Source organism: Ahaetulla prasina, chromosome 1 (genome assembly GCF_028640845.1).
Source record: "Ahaetulla prasina isolate Xishuangbanna chromosome 1, ASM2864084v1, whole genome shotgun sequence".
NCBI classification, from domain to species: Eukaryota; Metazoa; Chordata; class Lepidosauria; order Squamata; family Colubridae; genus Ahaetulla; species Ahaetulla prasina.
Genome location: NC_080539.1, coordinates 344,246,970 through 344,269,135, shown reverse-complemented (window position 1 = coordinate 344,269,135; position 22,166 = coordinate 344,246,970). Strand labels below are relative to the sequence as shown.

Below are 22,166 nucleotides of genomic sequence, written 5' to 3'. Positions count from 1 at the left end.
CAGTAAACCTGAGATCTATTACTAGCATCATTATATACACTACAATGTGAAATCACAGCTGCCAATTCTACGGTTGGTGTTAGCCTTCATACACATTGAATTCTTCCCAAGAACACAGGATATCTTCATATAGTAATATTCATGCAGATCAAGCAGTATGGCATTTTATAATTGAAAGAAGTATTTTGCCAATGCAGATTTTCTAAACGCTGCCCAAATTTTTTGGGTATGGCACCCAGTGTGCCAATAACTACTATTATTATATTTGATCATTTTTTCAAAGTACATGTTTGGTCAACTAAATATTAAAATAATATTTTCTATTATTTCAAAACTAAATATCCCTGCCTATTTTCTCTACACAACTCTCTGGAGGGTTGGGCTGGGGGAGCTGCTCAGTCACCCAGCAAGGGAAGCCCAGAACAAACTATCCAGCCTTCTAGACCAGCACCTGAACAACTACACTTGCTCTCTCTATATATTCTGAAGAGGCTGAAAAATAATTTTCTATGCGAAAAAAACTTGCATGAAGCAATAAACTTGCTTTAAAATAAGACCTATGTGTGATACATTAGTTTAACGTAAAAGCCGCGTAACTTTTCAGTCAATAACAGCGCGCGGGAGGGGAAGCAAACTCAGTATATGCTCAGAAGCAATGTTGCGATTGGACCTCGACATGATGGCTCAAGTTTGCTTTGCGTAAAGATGATAGTCTGCGATAGTTCAGTCATTTTCCCGTTAGGGAGCTGATTTTTTCTTCAGAGAACATTTTTCTATCTCAACCGTCTCTTCCTGCTCCAGCCGGCAGACATCGCCCCCTTCCCCCTCCCCCCGTGCGCGCCCCGAATCTTCCAGGCGCCGCTAGAAGCGAAGGGAAGGACTAAACCCCGAAAGTAACTTAAACACACATAACGAGTTTAACCACTCGAGACACTGGAGGGAAGGGCGTAACGGCCACCCAAAAGGCGGTTCGGGACCGCCCAAGGAGAGCGTCCCGAATCTTTATTGGTCGCCGGTGACATCAATCCTTCTAGTCGGAGCGCGGCTCCTCTGGAAATTTCTAACTGTGACGGAAGAAGGGGCAGGGACATACCAAAGGGATTGGTTAGAGATCGGTAAAGAATGACGTGATTGGGCAATTGGCTTCTGGCAGATTCCAGAAGCCGGTGCACTACGAGTATAAAAGGAAGCTGAGGCGAGCGCAACGGCAGATTGCTAAGATTGGCGGTTGTTGGCGTGTAACGGCTGGTTCCTGAGAAGTTCCATTTTAATCCTCGAAGTTTTAGAGGGATATCTTGATCGCGTTCCTGCAACCATGTCGGGCAAAGCGCCTGCCATAGGCATTGACTTGGGCACCACGTACTCCTGCGTCGGAGTTTTTCAGCACGGGAAAGTGGAGATTATCGCCAACGACCAAGGCAACCGCACTACACCGAGCTACGTTGCCTTTACGGACACAGAACGCCTCATCGGAGATGCAGCCAAGAATCAAGTGGCTATGAATCCCAACAACACCATCTTCGATGCCAAGCGTCTCATTGGCCGCAAATTTGATGACCCTACGGTGCAGTCCGATATGAAGCACTGGCCGTTCCGTGTGGTGAGTGAAGCTGGGAAGCCCAAGGTGCAAGTCGAGTACAAGGGTGATACCAAGAGCTTCTTTCCTGAAGAAATTTCCTCTATGGTATTGACCAAAATGAAGGAAATAGCCGAGGCTTACCTGGGTCGCAAAGTCCAGAGTGCTGTAATTACTGTACCTGCATACTTCAATGACTCCCAACGCCAAGCCACCAAAGATGCAGGTACCATTACAGGTCTCAATGTATTGCGCATCATTAATGAGCCCACGGCCGCTGCCATTGCCTATGGTTTGGATAAAAAAGGGAGCAGAGCAGGTGAGAAGAATGTGCTGATCTTTGACTTGGGTGGCGGCACATTTGATGTTTCCATCTTGACCATTGAAGATGGCATCTTTGAAGTGAAATCTACTGCTGGAGATACCCACTTGGGTGGGGAGGACTTTGACAATCGCATGGTGAGTCACTTTGTGGAAGAATTCAAGCGCAAGCATAAGCGTGACATTGCTGGCAACAAGCGAGCAGTTCGACGGCTCCGCACAGCCTGTGAGAGAGCCAAACGTACCCTGAGCTCCTCCACCCAGGCTTCTATTGAGATTGACTCATTATTTGATGGCATTGATTTCTATACATCCATTACCCGTGCTCGTTTTGAGGAGCTCAATGCTGATCTCTTCCGTGGTACTCTTGAACCTGTGGAAAAGGCTCTTCGTGATGCTAAACTAGACAAAGGACAGATTAATGAAATTGTTCTGGTTGGTGGCTCAACTCGTATTCCCAAGATTCAAAAATTGCTCCAAGACTTCTTTAATGGAAAAGAGCTAAACAAAAGCATAAATCCTGATGAAGCTGTAGCGTATGGTGCTGCTGTGCAGGCTGCTATTCTGATGGGTGACAAATCAGAAAATGTGCAAGACCTCCTCCTGCTTGATGTAGCACCTCTTTCTCTGGGTATCGAGACTGCTGGTGGTGTGATGACTGCCTTAATCAAGCGCAACACAACTATTCCCACCAAGCAAACCCAGACCTTTACTACCTATTCAGACAACCAGAGTAGTGTGTTGGTACAAGTGTATGAGGGTGAGAGAGCCATGACCAAGGACAACAATCTGCTGGGCAAGTTTGACCTGACGGGTATTCCACCTGCACCTCGTGGTGTGCCCCAAATTGAAGTGACATTTGACATAGATGCAAATGGTATCCTCAATGTTACTGCAGTGGACAAGAGCACAGGAAAAGAGAACAAGATTACAATAACTAATGACAAAGGCCGCCTCAGCAAAGATGACATTGACCGCATGGTGCAAGAAGCAGAGCGTTACAAGGCAGAAGATGAGGCTAACCGAGAACGAGTCGTTTCCAAAAATGCCCTGGAATCATATGCATACAACATCAAGCAGACTGTGGAGGATGACAAGCTGAAAGGCAAGATTAGTGAGCAAGACAAGCAGAGGGTGCTTGAAAAGTGCCAAGAGGTGATCAACTGGCTCGATCGAAACCAGATGGCTGAGAAGGAGGAATTTGAGCATAAGCAAAAGGAGCTAGAGAAGCTTTGTAACCCCATCATTGCCAAATTGTACCAGGGTGCAGGAGCTGCAGGTGCTGGTGCTCCAGGTGGTGGTCCCACTATTGAAGAAGTAGATTAAGCTACCATGGACTAGACTGTATGAGCAATTGCCATCTGCTCTACTCTTTCCCCATGGAGCCTGTGGGTGTGTAAGGGAGGAGATATTATCTTGCTCTCTACTTTATTGGAAAGCATTGCCAGCTCATTTTGTTGCAGATAAAGTTTGTCTTAGTATTATCTATGCTAATTGGTGGATGTTTGGTTTTTATGTTCACTGTTGTAAATATCTACTTGAGCATTACGATTGAGGGAAGAACATTTCAGAAGAGTATGGAAAATGTTAAACATTAAAAAAGCCTTATGTTATTTTTTGGCAACTTTTGGGTCTGATTATTTCGAAATTTTGGTAATAAAAGTTATTTGAAGCATACATTTCCTTTTCCCCGTTTCTTTCTTAAGTGTAAGCTTTTAATAGGGAGTCCTGCATGCTGCTTTTACTTGACAGAGTTATAATGGCCAAGAGGTTAAATATTTTATCATGTACTGATGGCAAAAGATATTGCAGGTGGAATATTTTCATGGGGTTTTGAATTTTCAGAATGCATTGTCTGATAATAGTGACAGATAAGTTTACTACTAAGCAGAAATTTGGTAGGCAGAAGGGGATTTAGTATTATATTGCCATGCTCAGTCTGACACCACTTGTTAGTTAGCAGATGTATTCTGACATAAATGCCATCTTTTTCTTTGCCAATTAGCAGCAATTAAGTCTTGCTTTGCTTTAATTAAAATTATCCACTAGCCTGCTAAAGCCTGTAATAATCCAAATATCACTTGCTTTAAAGTTAAAAAAGCTTCAAAAGCAGAGACTGACTAGATTCATTAAGGTACAGAACCTTCTCTAATTAATTTTGCTGCCATAACCAGTTGAACAGCTAATGTCAGCATAAAAGTTACCAATTATATATGACAAAAACTTAAGCTGAGCTTTAGAAAGTGGATCTGAGTGGCTTCATAAAAGACAAGCTAAATGGATAACATTTTACAGGGAGATTAACACATGAGGTTAATAAAATCTTTGAAATATAGTCAAGTATTCCAGTTTTTGCATATACCTAAGAAAACATTGAAAAATATATGCATGCTTGGATATAATTCATGAGAAAATGTGCCCAGGGCTGCAGCTGCAGCTTAGGAACTATTAACAATTGGTGTCCATTGAGACCTTTGGTGTGATTGTTCTGATTATCATCAAATGGGAAAATCAAAATGCTATTTATTGAGGTCAACCCATATTTAATAATCTATTCAGGTTATTAATGTTCTGCTAGGATAGCCCAAATTGAATAAGAAACTTCGACTCTTTAGATGCAGAGCTACAACTCCCACAGCATTTGGTCAAAGAAGCTATTAGGAATTCAGTGTATAGAGAATTGCTAGTCCCCTTCCATGATTAATTTAACAATTTTCTATTGAAAACAGATGGCTGAATTTGGCTGTCACAGCTTAACACTTGATCACATCAGCTATCTTTTAAAACTTGGCAATTTAATATTTTTTTAAAATACCTGAAGCATCTGAGTAACTTGATCAGTGATATGTATGATAGAAAGAAAATAATGCAAGATCTTAAAATATTTGGGTTACCACAGTCATTTCCAATATCTTTTACAAATCACATAACAGTTTAAATTTGTTTGCTTGTGTGTGTGGATAATTACTTTTTTGGAACAATATAAATTTATGCATGGTATATTTATTGTACACACATGCGTAGTTTTTTTCTCTACATAATTAATATACTATCATAATTAAACTAATAGCTAGTTATAGATATTATTCATATAGTATGTTTAGACTGGCAAACAAAAGAATTAGTTAAGTCTAACCTACATTTAGTGTTAGTCATAGTTTTTTTGTGGGCTGACTTCTGTAAAAAAATCTTGCTGAGTTTCTGGTTCAGTGCATTTTGACACCCCCCACCCACCCCATGGGGTAATTCAGTACTCAGGTTAAAATGCATTCATTCACATAGGATAGTAAAGTTAATTTAAAGGACAGAACATTTTCAGAATATAGACTATTTAAACATGGATGTTAAATGCTTTTGTATCTTTACTGGTTTGGGTCTACTGTAAACAATAACATTCATCTGCCATTTAATATGGATACTAATAAGGGAATATTAATAAAAGGAAGTTTTTTATTTCAGTTGCAAGTGGCCCATGACTGAGAAAAGCATCTTCAACACTATTAAATGTACAAAAAATCTTATCTTTCCTTGGATTTAGTTATCTTATAAAAAGATCAAAAGAAATATATTTTTTAAAAAAATTAGATCAGTGATCCTCTGTAATGGTGCAGGAAGGTCTCACTTAAACCTGTAGAATAGATGTAGAATAGAATAGAATAGAATAGAATTTTATTGGCCAAGTGTGATTGGACACACAAGGAATTTGTCTTGGTGCATATGCTCTCAGTGTACGTTCATCAAGGTACAACATTTACAACACAATTGATGGTCAATATATCAATATAAATCATAAGGATTGCCAGCAACAAGTTATAGTTATACAGTCATAAGTGGAAAGAGATTGGTGATGGGAACTATGAAACGATTAATAGTAGTGCAGATTCAGTAAACAGTATTGCTGTTTTAGGTAATTTAAGGGCTAGACCTCATACTATCGAATCACTTGGAAGTAGCAAAATAGTTTCCCATAGGGAAATTAACATGAACATTTGAGACAGTTTCCCAATTTTGTATGTAATACAAGTTTGATTAAGTACTCACTCTTTATACCCTTTACAATATTTATGGTTTCTTTTAGTGAAAATACAGGGATAAGTCGGTCATATATCACCAACATTTGGCAGGTCAATGTCCTTTCCTGTGTACAGCATATCTGAATCTTCAGGTGCAGATTTTGTGTGTGTGTGTGTTCCTTCAAGTTGTTACTAATTCCTGGCAACTGCTGGGTCAAGTCCCCTTCAGTTTTCTTGGCAAGATTTCAGAAGTGGGCTGAGAATTGCCTTGGGCTGAGAGTGACTGGCCCAAGGTCACTTACCTGACTTTATACCAATGGTAGGACTAGAACTCACGACCTACCAGTTTGTAACCTGGTGCCTTAACCCTTAACCACTACTTCAAATTGGTTCTTCAGGTGCAATAGGTACACTTTGTCTTGGCTGGAATTTGGCATTTTCACTTGTTTTCTTTTATTAAATTGTATTGGGACTCCCAATTTCTTGGAATACTATAACATATGGAAACAGGATTATTCTTTTAAAAACTACCATGCAAATTATTACTGGCCCGGTTTGATTTGTTTTAGTTCAAAAGTGCCTAATTCTAACAGCTATGTGGGGTTGGCTAATACTTCAAGCTTGTCACAGAATATGCATTTACCATAACTAGTAGCCACAGCCATTTACATCCCTGACAAGCTGCACACCTCTGCCCTGTGTACTGTATATACAGTGTATATACAATAAGAATGAAATCAAATGTGTATTGATGCCAAAGTATTACTATACTTTTAGCCACCATTGGCAGTTTTACAATTAAAAAGATTAAAGTGCTTTTGGGGTGTTTTATATTAGAGAATTCCAAAATTCAATCAACCTGCTCCTGCATGTTTTTTTCTATCACAGCAGCCTCATAAGTTACCTTATCTTTGGAGCAACAAAACTAGAATGGTGTATTTTCACTAATGAGTATTAAATAAGCAGGATTTTTTCTTCAGATTTTTTTTGTAAAACTCTATGTCCACTTCCATGCAGAGCTGCAAGAAAAAAGAGAGACCTGTAGATATTGGCTTGAGCAACATATTTTGCTAAATCATAAGCCAATTGTGGCATATTCAAGATATTACTTATTGTGATAAGCCAGCTGTTTCCTCTACAGAGAAGCACACAGGAATATTGATCTATAACCTGCTAGTAGTAAGAAAATATCTGACTTTTATAGCCATCTTTTGCAAACTCTTCTACAATACTTCCTATTCCTACTTCATGAGCAGACATGTTTGTTACCCTAGATTATTTCCTTTTAGAAAAACCCCAATTGCACTGAATTCTTATACACATTTGCACTTTTGTATGCTAGGGTGTGTATGCATAGATCAGATCAGTTCTAGCAAAGAGGCTATGCAATATACTCTTGGATAAACAGGTTTGTTAAACTGTTTGCAAAAAGCAAACACAGGGTCCACCCTATTAATAGGAAACTTTAAATGTATGCATGCCTGGAAATTGCTGCTAGCCCCAGCTTGATCATATTTGCATGCCAGCAGTAAATGTTACTGTTTTTTTAAAACCTTTTCTGACCAGATCAAAAACTTGTGATTGCTGAAATAAAAATATTTGAAACTGAAACATACCAAAACAAATAAACCAGATGATGATTTTCAGTATCTTAAGATCATTATAGCATGTTATACAAATTTATCAGTCTGATTCTAGATTCCAGGTTCAAAATCCAATTAAGCCACTTGGACACAATTCTAAACTGACCATCTTAAAGTCTTAAGATGAAAGAGCTTCTTGGGTAAATATTCTCATAACATTCTTGGGTTTCTGATAGACTGAAGATTTGATTCCTCAGGATTTGTGGAAGCCAGTATTTCTGTTGGCGTATGAATTGTTCTGAAGCATTTTGGTTAAAGTATAAAGAATATTCTTAGCTATATTCTACACCATTTTTATTGTCTTTTTATTGATACGTTAGTTAGCTGCCCAGAATTAGCTGTTTAACATTTTAAGACAGGTGGCCATGTACATTTTTGTAAAATAGTGAGTAATTGTGTGCTGTTCTTTTATACATAATACATTGTTGAGAAAGCCAGAATCCTGCTCTTGGGTGCCTTTCTTATCTTGATCTTGTGGTTGAAATTTGGAAAACCTTTTTGTAAACAGTACAGAGAGTCCTCACTTGACTCTGTGTTGTTGACTTGGCAATTTGGACTGGCAACTACATCACTAATCAATGTGGTCATTAAGTGAAAAATTATGTGACTGTATCAGATTTCCAACATCAGTTCTGCTATGGTTATTAAACGATTCAGCTGCTGTAATTAAGCTGGCCTGCTGCCTTCTCCATTCACTTTGCTTGTCAGAAGCCAGCTGTGAAGCTCACAAGTGGTGATTTCATGATTGTGGGATGCTGTGACTGTTTAAATGTGCACTATTATGAAGCACCGAAATTGTAGTCAACTGACTTGTAGGGGTGCTGCAACAGTCATAAGTTTAAGGAAAGCTATTTTTTCAGCACCATGGTAAGTTCAAACAGTCACAAAACAGGACAGTTGTTAAGCAAGGACTACTTGTAATTTTTAAAGGAGTACATTTCACCTGACATTTGTGTTCCCTGCCACTATCTCCTCTTTACATTTTGCAAAAACTTGGATGTTATAGCAGTGTTTCTTGTTAACTTTTAAGAAGTGGGAATTTCAACTCAACAGCAGTGTTCCCTAGTTAACATAAGCTTTTGTGGTTCACATATGCATGATTGATAAATATTGTGATCAACAATACATTTGGCCAAAATAAATATTAGTTTTTAAGTTTCCAGACAATCTCTTGGTTTTGATACAAAAGACTATCATTGCAGTAAGTCTTGAATTTATTTTGGGTGTATGTTGACAAATGTAAGAAACAGTTCTCTTTCTTTTCTCAAATTCTCTGCTTCAATTGCCCTTCACTTTTGTATATCATTTTAACCTTTCCCTGTAAATAAAATGCCTACTAATACATTGCCATTTACATTTTACTATTCTAAAAGAAGCATTTTAACACATTTCTTAGCCATTCTGGCTGTTGGATATGAAAAGCATCTTAATTGAATAGGCATTTGCAGTTGGATTAATACATGCTTTATGCAAATATTAAAATCTTTCTTGTTGAGTAATTCTCAATAGAATTTCTACAGCAAATGCACAAACAGCTAAAATTATGGGCAGTGAGATATGGGCATTGAAATAAAACTAGATTTGAGATAAAATCTCATTTAAGTGATGTAGTTTTTTCTGTAATCTTGATTAATTTACTTTCTCTTATTTTTAGCTTTTTGTCTACAAAATGTGTACTTTTAATTATGGAAAGAGTGATGATCAAGGATTAATAAGGATTAGAAAGGCCCAAAGAACTCAGCATATGATAAACGGGAAGAGTTTGCAAAAGTCAAAATTTCAATTAGAGATACAATGCTAAGTAATTTGCTTGAACACAGTCTATTTTTGCAGTGTCTCCAAATGGCATGTTTAAGATTAAAGGTTATTTCTTGATAGACTAGTCCCAAAACAAATTCCCAGAGACATTAAAATGGATGGCAAACCTTTTACAAAGAAGAAAATAAAGACCAGCTGGTTATTCCAGTTTTTGTAAATTTAAGTTCTTTCTGAGGCTATTGAGCTGCAGACTTTGATACAAAACAAAGTTGTCATTCACCACTAAACTCAAAAATTCTTTAAAGCCCTTCCCATAGCCTGCAGGATTGAAGAGGGCTTGTCTTGTTAATCATGTAAAGCAGTATATAGTGTGAAATGGCTTATGTTATACTTTAAGATGCAAGCTAAACACTATTTGCTTCCCTAAATTTAAAATCTTTGGATATTTGTTGCAAGACACTAATGAGAGAAATGATTTGAAGAGAATACAAAATATGCTTTCATGTGTGACATACTTAAAAAACAGGCAAAACTTTGTTTGAACTATTGCAGTTGCCATTCTGGTTTTTGTTTTTTTTACCATAACCTATGATCATTCCAAATTATGTATTTGACCACAGTACAGTAAACCCTTGGCTTGCATCCTTAATCCAATTATGAGAATTTCTCTTCCTGACAAACCTTTCTCTTTTACTCTTCCTAACCAAAAAGCAAAGGGCATAGAAGATGATTCGATCAAAGGGAAAAGTACAAAGCAATAACTCAGAATGAATTTCGTAAGGGAAAATTCTTAGGTTCCATTCCTAAGGCTAAGAAGTGCTTTTAGAGAACAGAAGACAGCATTTGGCACGTAATCAGCTGGCACAGAAATAAATAAATGATAGCTGCTTTTATTTATTTTTATTTATTTATTTTGTCACAGTATATATAAGCGTAAGCATGAAATAACTATACAATATATAAGCATATATATAAGTATGGGTATGTAATAACTATATTAATTGGATATAATGAAAGGAAACAATAAGACAGGAACGGTAGGCACTCTTGTGCTCTTATGCACGCCCCTTACAGGCCTCTTAGGAATGGGGTAAGGTCAATAGTAGACAGTTTTTGGTTGAAGCTTTTGGGATTTTGGGAAGAGACCACAGACTCAGTTAGTGCATTCCAAGCATTAACAACTCTGTTACTGAAGTCATATTTTCTGCAATCAAGATTGGAGCGGTTAACATTAAGCTTAAATCTATTGTGTGCTCGTGTATTGTTGCAATTGAAGCTGAAGTAGTCTTTGACAGGAAGAGCATTGTAATAGATGATTCTATGAGTTAAACTCAAGTCATGCTGAAGACGGCATAGTTCTAAATTTTCTAAACCCAGGATTTCAAGTCTGGTGCATAAGGTATTTTGTTGTATTCAGAGGAGTGGAGAACTCTTCTTGTAAAATATTTCTGGATACGCTCAATTGTATTAATGTCCGAAATGAGATGTGGGTTCCATGCAGTCGAGCTGTATTCGAGAATTGGTCTAGCAAATGTTGTATATGCTCTGGTTAGTAGTGTAGTGTTTTTGGAGAAGAAGCTACGCAAGATTAGGTTTACAACTCTTAAAGCTTTTTTTGCGATGTAGTTGCAGTGGGCTTTGGCACTTAGATCATTTGATATGAAAACTCCAAGGTCTTTAACAGGGTGGGGGTCATCTGCAAGGTAATGTCCATCAATCTTGTACTTAGTGTTTAGGTTCTTTTTTTCCAATATGTAAGACTGAACATTTGTTGGTAGAGATTTGGAGTTGCCAAGTTTTAGACTATTCAGATTTACTGGGAATTAATTTAGCAGACGCAGTTCAGTGTAAAGGTAGTACTAAATGAATATTCTCTGGGAAGCCAGAGCTGACATCGTCTTATTAACCAGATATATAAAGTTATAAATGGTCCATCTATTCCTATCCTTTCTAATGTCTGTTGATAAGCAAGTATAATTTTGTTCAGCTGAATATGTACAAAGGTTGAAAGTTATAAGTCTCCAGCAGATGTACTGATATGCTAGAAACTGATGTCTTTAGAATGTGTTCTTTTGCTTCAGTTTATGGAAGCTGCTGTGACAAAGGGCAGGGCTTCAACTGAAATTTACTGCTGAATGCAAATAGTTTATGGTAATGACTGTTGACATGAATTCTGTGCATCATTGAGCCAAGAAATGAAAAGGAAGTAAACAGATAAGAACTTATTTGTTTGATCAAAAATAATGTAGATCACTTGTGTCAAGGACCAACACATTTTGCATGAAACAGGTTGATGAAGTGGTTAATAACAACTGATGGATTACTCAAAGGGAAACTGCTTTCAAGCTTGCCTTTTCACAAGAACATATGGGTCATGTTATTGATGTCTTCACTACTGGACTGTTTTGTGCAAGATAGGTTTCTTGCATGTGAATAGCAGAAATGAAAGTTCAAGAGTTGGAATTTTCCAACAGTTTTGTCCTGTTAGAAGACCAAGGCAAATAATTTATTCAAAACATTGTGTCAGGCAGAGAAACATGAGTTTATCATTATGATCCAACAATGAATATCCAATGAATATCATTACAAAAGTTCACCTGTGGAGTGGAGGGAGATAAAACCCAGGCTTTGGTAGGAAAAAAACAGCTTTTTGGCATGTAGGAGGTGTTATTCACTTGGATTTCTTTGAACCTGGCACCAGGATCAACGCAACACTGAAAACTTTGAAACAATTGTTAAGCACAGCTTGGAGCACAAAAAAGAATTTTTGCTGCAATTTGACAATGCTAGGTCTCACACTTCACAATCCATTCAAGAGGTAATTAAGAAGTTAGGACTCACCTTCTCTTATCCAAAATTGAGATATCTTCGTGGGCATCTGTTTGATTCAAATGAAGAGGTGTAAGGACTGTCAGCATGTGGTTAAAGAGACAAAGTTTGGATATATTTCATGATGGAAGCTTGTCAATCTTTGACAGAATAGCACATAGTGGCGATTATCTGGTGAAAGGTAAATACAGGTAACAGAAGAGCTAATTTTAAGAATTATTTCCCTGTTTCACTTATTAATATATCCCTGTTGAAACTGAAGTTAATCAGGTATTCCTTTTAATTTTCATAATAGATGGTTTATAGGTAGGCCAAAAAATCAAAATAGATTTTTATATCTTCTTTGCCAACAAGGGGAGCTGGTCATCTTTTACCATCTGGGTGTTGTGATAGGTTAAAACAAGTAGGTAAAAGACATCACTCTATTATGTATATGTATATATACACATACATACATATGATATATCACGTATTTGTAATGCCCATATGCCATTTTATTTTGTTACTTAAAAACTTTCCCAGTGTCAAACTGCCATAGCAAGTATATGACGGATAATGAATATTCTGCTAGACTTTTCTATAGCATTGATTTCATAATGGACAATCAGATAACAGAATAACAGATGGAAGGGATCTGTAACCCCCTGTAGAAGCTGGAGACACTATACTATTTCAGACAAGTGGCTGTCCAGTCTCTTCTTAAAAGCCTCCAGTGATGGAGCATCCACAACTTCTGAAGTCAATTGTTCTCACAGTTAGGAAATTTCTTCTTAATGCTAGGTTGCTTCTTTGTGTTTGTATTATATTGATATTAATATTGATAAAATATACAGTATTTCTCAGTTGCAACTGAGAAACCCAGAAACATGATAGAAAAGGGCAGCTAAAATATCTGAAGCATTATTAAGGGAGATACGATAAAGGTATATAAAATTATAAACAAGATAAATAAAATAACGATTAGTAGGTACTATTTAGGCCATTGAGTCCAACCTCTCTACTCCCCATCCCCCATCTTTGCTGCAAGAATCCAAGCAAAACCACCCCCATACAGACATCTAACCTCAGCATGAAGTCATTAAGTGAAAAAAAAGTCACCTACCTCTGGGTGATGCTATTATTGAACTGCTCTTAGGAGTTGGACTTTATAACGGTTTGCAGTGTATTGTCTGAGATACTTGAAAACAACCATCTTTATAAAAGCAATTTTAAAAACAGAAGTTTTCTACTGAGGATTGGTAGTTTCCAGGATGGAATAGTTTAAAAAGGGAATTAAATTTTGACAGATTAAACTATACTTGGCTACTAAACTATACTTGGCTATTGCCTCCAGAAGCAAAGTCAACAGCTTTCTCAAATCTAGCTTCTGGGAAATATGTGCAAGAGGCATCTAATTGGATACTGATTTAATTGGGATCACATTTTGATTCAATTTACCTTAACAGTTATTGATCTAATGAGTTGAACTGATGCTGTAGCCTTAACAAACAGAAGCAGATGAAGGAACATTTCTGTTTGGATTCTGCTTTCATTGCAGTTACAAGGCTTAACTTGTTTCCCTATCGGTTTCTCTGTCTGTTCTTAATAAATATGCATTGTTGCTGCCAAACGTCCAGAATCTCTTGGGCAATAGCAATAGCAACTGTAAACACAAAAGAACACTGTGCTCTTCTCAGGAAAGGTCAAAGAACCAAAACAAAGGAGCCATGAAAGCTTGAGCAAATTTTACAGATACTGCATAGTTGTACATGGTGAGGTATATTAAAAAGATGATTTAAATTTAGGAATAGAAATAGGCAAACTCTAAAGTCACTTTGCCTTCTTCTGATTGGAGCATTGTGCATTCCTTCAAACTCTTTACTGCAATCATAGATCCTAAGCATATGTAGCAAGGTCCATTTAAGGTTCATGATTATGAAGAAAATATGTTTTATACATTTTTAAAAAACTTGCTTTTTATCCAAGTGCTTTTAACTGATTGGCAAGAGAATGTGCTTTGATACATTGGTATGATTGTGAAACTACATTCTAATGACATTAAAAAACAACAACATGAAAATTCATTGAGGGCCTGGAATAATATTGTGGCTGTAATCGATTTGATGGCCTCAAAGATACTTCTTGTCAGGGGTTTCTCTCTGTTATCAGAATTGTGCCTGCAATTCTATGCTTTCTAACCTGTCCCTATTTTGTTTCCAGCTGGAAAAGATGTCTGGATAACACTAGTTGAGAATCAGATTTTTCTTTATTTAAAAAAGCCCAAGTTGGGTGGGTGGCTGCACAAAACCAGTGCCAACACCCCCTCCCTTTACTTGTATCTTTTTAGCATATGATAGCAGTGGGCACATTCTTGCTTGGCTTCATTACTTTTTAGACAACTACTTGCTTCTTTTATCTTATATCTACTACTCAAGTCTACATCATCCTCTGTTATGGTATGCATCCGGCACATCTAAAAACAGTATTTGGCGTCAAATCTATATTTGTTAAATCTCTAAAGCAATGAGCATCACATTTATTATATGAGGTTTACAAAAGGAAGAGAAAAACCTATGCACTGAAGGCAAAGTGAAAACAACAATCCAAAATACAACACAATCTACAAATTACAGTACCTAAAGATAAATTTATTTTGAAATAAACCAGCTGTCAAATGTATCCTGCTTTTTCCAACATATCCTTTATACTTTCTCTTCTCAATCAAGCTTGTTGCTGAATAGGTGCAGGATCTGTTGAAACAGTATCTTTCCAGACTATTGGATCACAGTTCTTAGAATAGCTGCTTGGGTATTCTGGGAGTCCAACTATTATTATAGCTGGTCACATAGTCAGCCAGATATTTAGATTAAATTAGGCCACTCCTTTCCAAAAACCTAAGACAGGCAGATGTTTAATTATATTAAGCTATTGTTAAAAATATTAAAGTTACCTATTATGGTTGGTCATAGAGTCTGACAGATGTTTTTGGCATTTTTATTCCATTGTAGAGTTTTTAAAGACCTGGGATAAGTGAATGTTTGGTGATGCTGTTCAAAGTAAAGCTACCTTTTGCAATTTACTAATGGCAATTCTGTTGATCACCACTGATGTTCAAATGGTGTTCCAGATATTTTGGGATTGCACTCAAAGCACCTATTACTATTAGTATTATCTTTGCTTTCTTTTATCACAGTCCTTCTGCGTTCGACTTCTACTTGCAGGTTTTTGTTTTCTGAGATTTTCTCCTGTCCTTTTTCTTCTTGCTGTCTCCATATAGAACATCGATTATTGTTCAGAATAATATTGCTTCATCGACATATGAATTATTGTTGTTAAATATAGAAACCTACTCCAGTGAATTCCGGAGGCATCGAACTGAGGAAAGCAGAGAATTACATGCACAAAAAAGTGCTTTGACTCAGCTAAGTAATATTAGGAAGGGTTGAATTAAAGCAGAGAACTAAGATTCGCCTTTTCTGAAGGAACTCAAGATGCCTCACGGCAGTGCTTCTTTTTCCAAGCTGATCCGCGCAGTGAGAGGGAGGTTGGCCTGAGAAACGATTGGCCCAAAGTTATCTAGTGCTTTTCCAGAATAAAACATGCAGTCCTGAAGTTCAGCATCTACACCAAGATGATTCAGCCACTAAGTTCTTTGTTACAGACGAATGTGTATATATGTGGGGTGGTAAGGGAAGCAAAAATCACAAATTGAAAGGAAAGGGCAACGTTCTATTTCATTCAGCCACCGCCATTTTCATAATTTTTCCCAGAATTCTGGGAGTTGAAGTCCTCCAGCTTAAAGTTGCCAAATTTGGAGACCCCTCCTCTAAAGCACCTAGGATGTCACTTTTTTGCTCCATAAATGTGGAGGCATTCACTGCCCATCAATCTCCTTAATGTGGCAGCTTGTACTGCTGCCAACTTATCATTCAAGCCTGTAGCTAAGGAATAATCTTCAAATTCTGCCCTGAACGTATCCCAATTGCTGCTGCAGTCTCCACTCACCCTCATGACATCAGGCAGAGGTATGCTGTTAGCAGCTGCCATGCTTCAACTGCTTGGCTTCCAGGAGTATGCCTCAAATGTATAAAGAAGACATGGATTCAGACCTCTGACACCATGTTTCAAAAAGTTTAATCAAAATGCAGTTAACAGTGATAAGCCATCATTAAGAGTACACATTAAGAGTACACATTAAGAGTATACCCTCACCCCATCAAAGACCTTGGAGTTTTCATATCAAACGATCTAAGTGCCAAAGCCCACTGCAACTACATCACCAAAAAGGTTTTAAGAGTTGTAAACTTAATCTTATGTAGCTTCTTCTCCAGAAAGATTACACTACTAACCAGAGCATACAAAACATTTGCTAGACCAATTTTTGAATACAGCTCGTCTGTCTGGAACCCACACCTCATTTCGGACTTTAATACAATTGAGCGTGTCCAGAAATATTTTACAAAAGAGTTCTCCACTCCTCTGATTACAACAAAATACCTTATGCCACCAGACTTGAAATCCTGAATTTAGAAAATTTAGAACTCCGCCGCCTTTGGCATGACCTGAGTTTAACTCATAGAATCATCTGCTACAATGTCCTTCCCGTTGAAGACTACTTCAGCTTCAATCACAACAATACACGAGCACAGAATAGATTTAAACTTAAAGTGAACCGCTCCAATCTTGATTGTTGAAAATATGACTTCAGTAACAGAGTTATTAATGCCTGGAATGCACTACCTGAGTCTGTAGTCTCTTCCAAAATCCCCAAATCTTTAACCAAAGACTATTGACCTCACCCCATTCCTAAGAGGTCTGTAAGGGGCGTGCATAAGAGCACCAGCGTGCCTACCGTTCCTGTCCTAATGTTCCCTTTGATTATTCAATTCGTATAGTTATTACATGCTTATACCTGCTGTTACCGCATGCCTCCCACCGACCCGTACGCTCTCACAGAGAGGGACTTCTCAGGGTGCCGTCCGCCAAGCAATGTCGGCTGGTGGCCCCCAGGGGAAGGTCCTTCTCTGTGGGGGCTCCCACACTCTGGAACGAGCTTCCCCCGGGTTTACGCCAAATACTTGACCTTCGGACCTTCCGCCGCGAACTGAAGACACATCTTTTCATTCGCGCGGGGCTGGCTTAAATTTTATCGATTTTAAATTTTATCGATTTTAAATTTTTTAATATTAACTTTAATGGGGTTTTAGTTTTATATATTTTAAAGTTTTTTAGGCCAATTATAAAATAAGTTTTTTAATTTGTATTTTAAATTGTATTGTCTGTTTTTACATTTGGCTGTACACCACCCTGAGTCCTTCGGGAGAAGGGCGGTATAAAAATCGAATAAATAATAAAATAATAATAATACCTATATATACTGTTGTGACAAAATAAATAAATAAATACATACATACATACATACAACAGGAATAGAATAGAATAGAATAGAATAGAATAGAATAGAATAGAATAGAATAGAATAGAATAGCATTTTTATTGGACACACAAGGAATTTGTCTTGGTGCATACGCTCTGAGTGTACATAAAAGAAAAGATACATTCATCAAGAATCATAAGGTACAACATTTAATGATAGTCAAGAGTACAAATAAGCAATCAAATCATATAAGGAAACAATATTCAAGCAGCAAAGTTACAGTCATATAGTCATAAGTGGAAGGAGATGGGTGTTGGGAACGATGAGAACTGGAAATACCTCAGAGGAGGAACTGAAGGCAACTCCTAGAGAGGCAGGAAATGCATCTCAGAATAAAGCTGCCTACACAGCTGACATAATCACTGTAACAGTGGGGGCAGCTGGCAAGCACTGAAAGAGTGGTTGCCAGGATACTCCAGTAAACAATCCCTGCAGCATGTCCCAGCTACAGTTTCTGGAGCTGCCCAAAGGAGTTTATTTACCGGTAAGTGAGCCTTTAGAATGGGGCTGCTTGGACCTGCACTTCTTAGGAGGAGGCTTTGGGATGAGAACACCCTGGGAAATGATTCCTTCATGTCCCAGGACTTTTAAAAAGGAGTCTGAGTTTGTTGGCAGTGGGGCCTTTTATTAAAAATATATGTATGTATAAATATGTATGACTGAGAATCTCCACAATCAATGGGACTTGCAACATCAAAGCGGCTTTTCCAAAAGGCAAACAAAAACCAGTCCAGTTCCCTTTTGAAAAAGCACCTTTGAGACAAGAACCATTGAAATTAAAAAGTTTTCCTTTGAACAGTCATTTTAAGAGTTACCTCCAGGCTGGTATTTTAAAAAAAATAGAAAATAGGCAAAATATAAAATGCTTTAGACAAGTGGAGCAGACTTTCCCATCCCTACTGATATGGAGAACTTTTTCTAATTCCGGATAGCTTACAGAACAGGATTTTAAAGATAACTGAAAGTCGTACCTCTTTGCTACTGTCTAATTTGTATAGCTCAAATAAAGAGCATTTGACAGTGAAACGTTTGTCCTCTGAATAGCCCCCCCCCCACCAAGCTAAATTAAGGGGCATTATAGTTGCATAATCTGAATAAAATTCAGGAGAAAGTTGTACTGTGCTGCCCATGTCCTCCTGAAGTGTAGACAGACTTTCTCTTCAAGGTAATTAGCACATAGGCAGCTTGCCCCTATAAGGTTTGGCACTTCAGGTGATTGCCTGAATCAACTTATAATACCTGATAAATAACAAAGGTGGAATATAAGTAAATAAAATAATCTAGCAACTGAATTCATTTGTGTTCCTGGCTGCAAATTTGACATCTTAGTGACTGAGTTTAACTGATTTCTAAACTAAGATCTATTTTAAATATTTTCAGTTGACCATAATTAACCCTGGCTTGTGGTACTGGAAAGAAGATACTAGAACGCTTGAATTTTCATGGTAAGGATTCAGTTGTCTCTCTGACTTTCACCTTTATTTTTTAATTTACCAAGTTTTATACTGCTTCTAATTTACAAACCATGTAAATCAGTGACAATTCAAATCAACAATGAGCAATACTGAAAGTATCAATCATTAATACTTCTATAAGTTATTTTCCAGTGACTGAAAGCAATAGAAATATTTTTAACCCAGCCTTTTCCAATTTGACCCAGCCTTTTCCGATTTGACAATGTGTTGAATTTCTCCTCTCATAAACCTTTCTATTATCTACTGAATGTACTGTATCTGCTATTGTAAGACAAGGCTCATATTTTCTCAGTTTTGGTAGGATTATATCTTTATCCCCAGATAAGCTGGTTGGTAAGTAAATTAGTAGTAGTGGCACAGGATATTTTAAATCAGTCAAGCAATTATTCCCACATAATACATAGCATCCAGTTTCATTGTCTAGCGCCCACTACTTTATCCCCAGCCACAATAGAGATCCCTGTGCTGTCTAGGAGTTATGAGTTCTCAATCCAATCCATCTGAGATACTAATATACAAAACAGTCTACTAATTTCAGTTTTTAGTTGCATGCATTACTCTAGTCATATGAATTTTCTGTTCATAATTATTTGACTTTTTATACTGCAGTGCCCAGCTTAAGGAAGAACCTAAGGACACTAAGGAGAAAAATAAGAAAGGCAAGACTATCCAATTTCAGGAACTTGGAGCAAAGCCACTAGAAAGGTGATATTGTTTCAAAACCAAGAAAAGTTTGGCTGTCTAGCAATGATTTGTGGGAATGGCAGTGGGTGAATCTCAGTTAGGATGTGAGAGGTCTTGGGTTCAAATACTGAGCAAGGACTGTCTGGTGACGTTGGTGCAGAAGATTGTACTTTTGGGGATGATTATTGCTTAGCATAGAAATATATGGAAAATATTTCTGATATCTCAAATAGATAGCAGATAAATTCAACTTTCTGTGCCTGGTATCTTGAGCTGGTCCAGGTTGTAACAGATGCAATTTGGGCAAATAATCTTGATATAGGGTGATCTATGTGATCGTGCTCCGAGTGGATTTATAGTGATTAAAAATGTTACGTTGGCTAATAAATAAAACTTGACAATAACTTTGGCTGCAAATTCAAATTATTTTTTTTTTTGGATTGGGACTGCTTTATTAAAGAACAGAGGATTGGTAGTCAACTATTATATTTCTATCATTTGAGGGCTGGGTGATGGAATCTGAAACTGTTGAAGTTTTTGCCTAAGGCTTTACAAGGTTATATGATACTGTATGCAGTATGTGTTTCTCCTCAGTCATGAATATGACATGTCTGAGCAAGATGCTAGCTTGCATCCATTTCTCAAAAGGAAAGCAATAGATCTCTGTTTCATATAGATAGTATGTACATGATTGTGATCCAGTGTATTCTTTTTTAGAACTTTACTGTCAGAGAAATTCTACTGAATTGAGACACAAGATGAAAAACCCCTGATGTTGGGCAGCCTTGATTGTGTGCCTTAATATATATAAAATGCTTCTAGCAATTCCAATCTTTGAATTGATTATTGATCATAGCCCCCTTAAATAGATCGGATATTTTAAACCCATGTTGTGGCCTTTGGAAAACATCCAAAAGTTAAAGCACCCATTTACAGTATCTCTCTCTTACCTCCACACAAACAGATGCAATTTCTTCAGATTTTTTAGGGGTGTGGGTGGGAAGGAGATTAAGAGGCAAAACAGGTGGCATAAGCTTCTGTGAAGGAAAGCACAAAAGCAATATGTGATCATCTAGGTTGAAAAACATTACCCTGATCTGGAGTAAACTAAATCTAGAAAAAGACACTGTTGGGTAGATAAAGAAGCAGGAAAATGTTTAAATTTTTGCATAATTTTTAGTGGTTCAAGACTTATCTATCTTTCCTTTTTATGCTAATTATCAGTAACTTTGTTTTACTCCATTTTCATTGATACAAAGAGTTCTACAACTAAATAATGAGACTTGGGCCATACAATATTGCACACCATGAGCATGTTTTGCATGAATAGGATATGAATTGAAACAGAGAAACTCAGACTTTCTTCACTTTATGTAATCTATTCCAATACTGCCTCAGTTTTTTATGTAGCTGAATTATGTAGAACTGTTGTGTGTGTTTTGCCTTTAAATAGGTACAACAACAAAGAGTTATTCTTTTTTTAACTGTAGGTCAGGTCCTCATTATTTTCGAAATCTGTTTACCTTGAGTGTTTCTTCTGGAGAAGACAAATCCCCTCGGCCAACCAAGAGAGCACTGTCTGAACTCATAACTCTAGAAGATGTTAAGTGTGAGTAAGGGAAGATGCTTACATTGAATGACTGGGCTTCGAAAATTGGTTAGGCTTGGAAACAAAGCCAGGCCAAGCCAGTTTGTATTTGGATGGAAACTGTTTAAAACAGGGGTCTCCAACCTTGGTCCCTTGAAGACTTGTGGACTTCAACTCCCAGAGTTCACCTTGGTCCCTTGAAGACTTGTGGACTTCAACTCCCAGCAAAGCTGGCTGAGGGACTCTGGGAGTTGAAGTCCACAAGTCTTCAAGGGACCAAGGTTGGAGACCCCTGGTTTAGAAATTCCAAGGCCATAAACTGAACTGACAAGTTGAAAAAAACATTCTAGTCTAGTTTAGTTTATTTAGATTTTTATACCGCCCTTCTCCCTGAACAAAGACAGTGACAAACCACTAGTTGCTAAGAAAACTCCATGGATATGACCATGTACACCTCAGAAGTTGAACCTATACTGAGGACAGGTTTTTTTCTTCTTCTTAATGCTATCCAGATTCCATGCATTTTGTTGTCATATCTGAAATGGTTTGAAAGATTTCTTATTTGTTTACATTACTTCCGTAGAAATGTTGCCCTCTATTAAAAAAGATAGTTGCCCATTTTTTGTGCAGGGCTGAAGGTGCAGAGAACAGGTGTTCAGCTGAAAGATGCCAACCCTGCAAATAATTATGATTAAAGAGCACAAAAATACCAGAGGATAAAAGAAAACTACTCTGTGTTACATCCTGCTTTAACTGCCTCTTCATAGACCTCTCAGTATTTTCTAAGTTTCACTTATTTTTATGATTGAGATAGAGCACATACTTTCATAAAGCAGATTCATGGGAAGCTTGGGATTAATAAA

General features: G+C 37.4%; 2 protein-coding genes and 1 long non-coding RNA gene across 5 annotated transcripts in view; 2 read left to right on the top strand and 1 right to left on the bottom strand.

Moving 5' to 3' along the window:
- Positions 1 to 1,197: 1,197 nt before the first annotated feature.
- HSPA2 (heat shock protein family A (Hsp70) member 2) lies at positions 1,198 to 3,576 on the top strand. Its single transcript, XM_058162891.1, has one exon. The coding sequence runs from the start codon at positions 1,316 to 1,318 to the stop codon at positions 3,221 to 3,223; it is 1,908 nt and encodes a 635-aa protein (XP_058018874.1). The 5' UTR covers positions 1,198 to 1,315; the 3' UTR covers positions 3,224 to 3,576.
- Positions 3,577 to 5,605: 2,029 nt separating this feature from the next.
- Positions 5,606 to 13,611, bottom strand: LOC131187995 (uncharacterized). Its single transcript, XR_009152702.1, has 3 exons — positions 13,243 to 13,611; positions 12,153 to 12,311; positions 5,606 to 6,929 (listed from the first exon to the last, which is right to left on the bottom strand). It is a non-coding gene; the product is annotated as an uncharacterized LOC131187995 (long non-coding RNA).
- A 4,278-nt stretch (positions 13,612 to 17,889) lies between these two features.
- PPP1R36 (protein phosphatase 1 regulatory subunit 36) overlaps positions 17,890 to 22,166 on the top strand; it is a 30,844-nt gene continuing 26,567 nt past the window's right edge. For all 3 annotated transcript variants that reach the window (XM_058162894.1, XM_058162895.1, XM_058162893.1), the window contains exons 1-4: positions 17,890 to 18,040; positions 18,937 to 19,001; positions 19,641 to 19,736; positions 21,206 to 21,324. In XM_058162894.1, coding sequence (XP_058018877.1) covers positions 17,993 to 18,040; positions 18,937 to 19,001; positions 19,641 to 19,736; positions 21,206 to 21,324 — 328 coding nt within the window. In that variant the 5' untranslated portion in view covers positions 17,890 to 17,992. The remainder of the gene's footprint in view (positions 18,041 to 18,936; positions 19,002 to 19,640; positions 19,737 to 21,205; positions 21,325 to 22,166) is intronic.

Bases quoted from the DNA above. Each gene is read 5' to 3' on its own strand.
- HSPA2 (XM_058162891.1), top strand. From the start codon at position 1,316: ATGTCGGGCAAAGCGCCTGCCATAGGCATTGACTTGGGCACCACGTAC.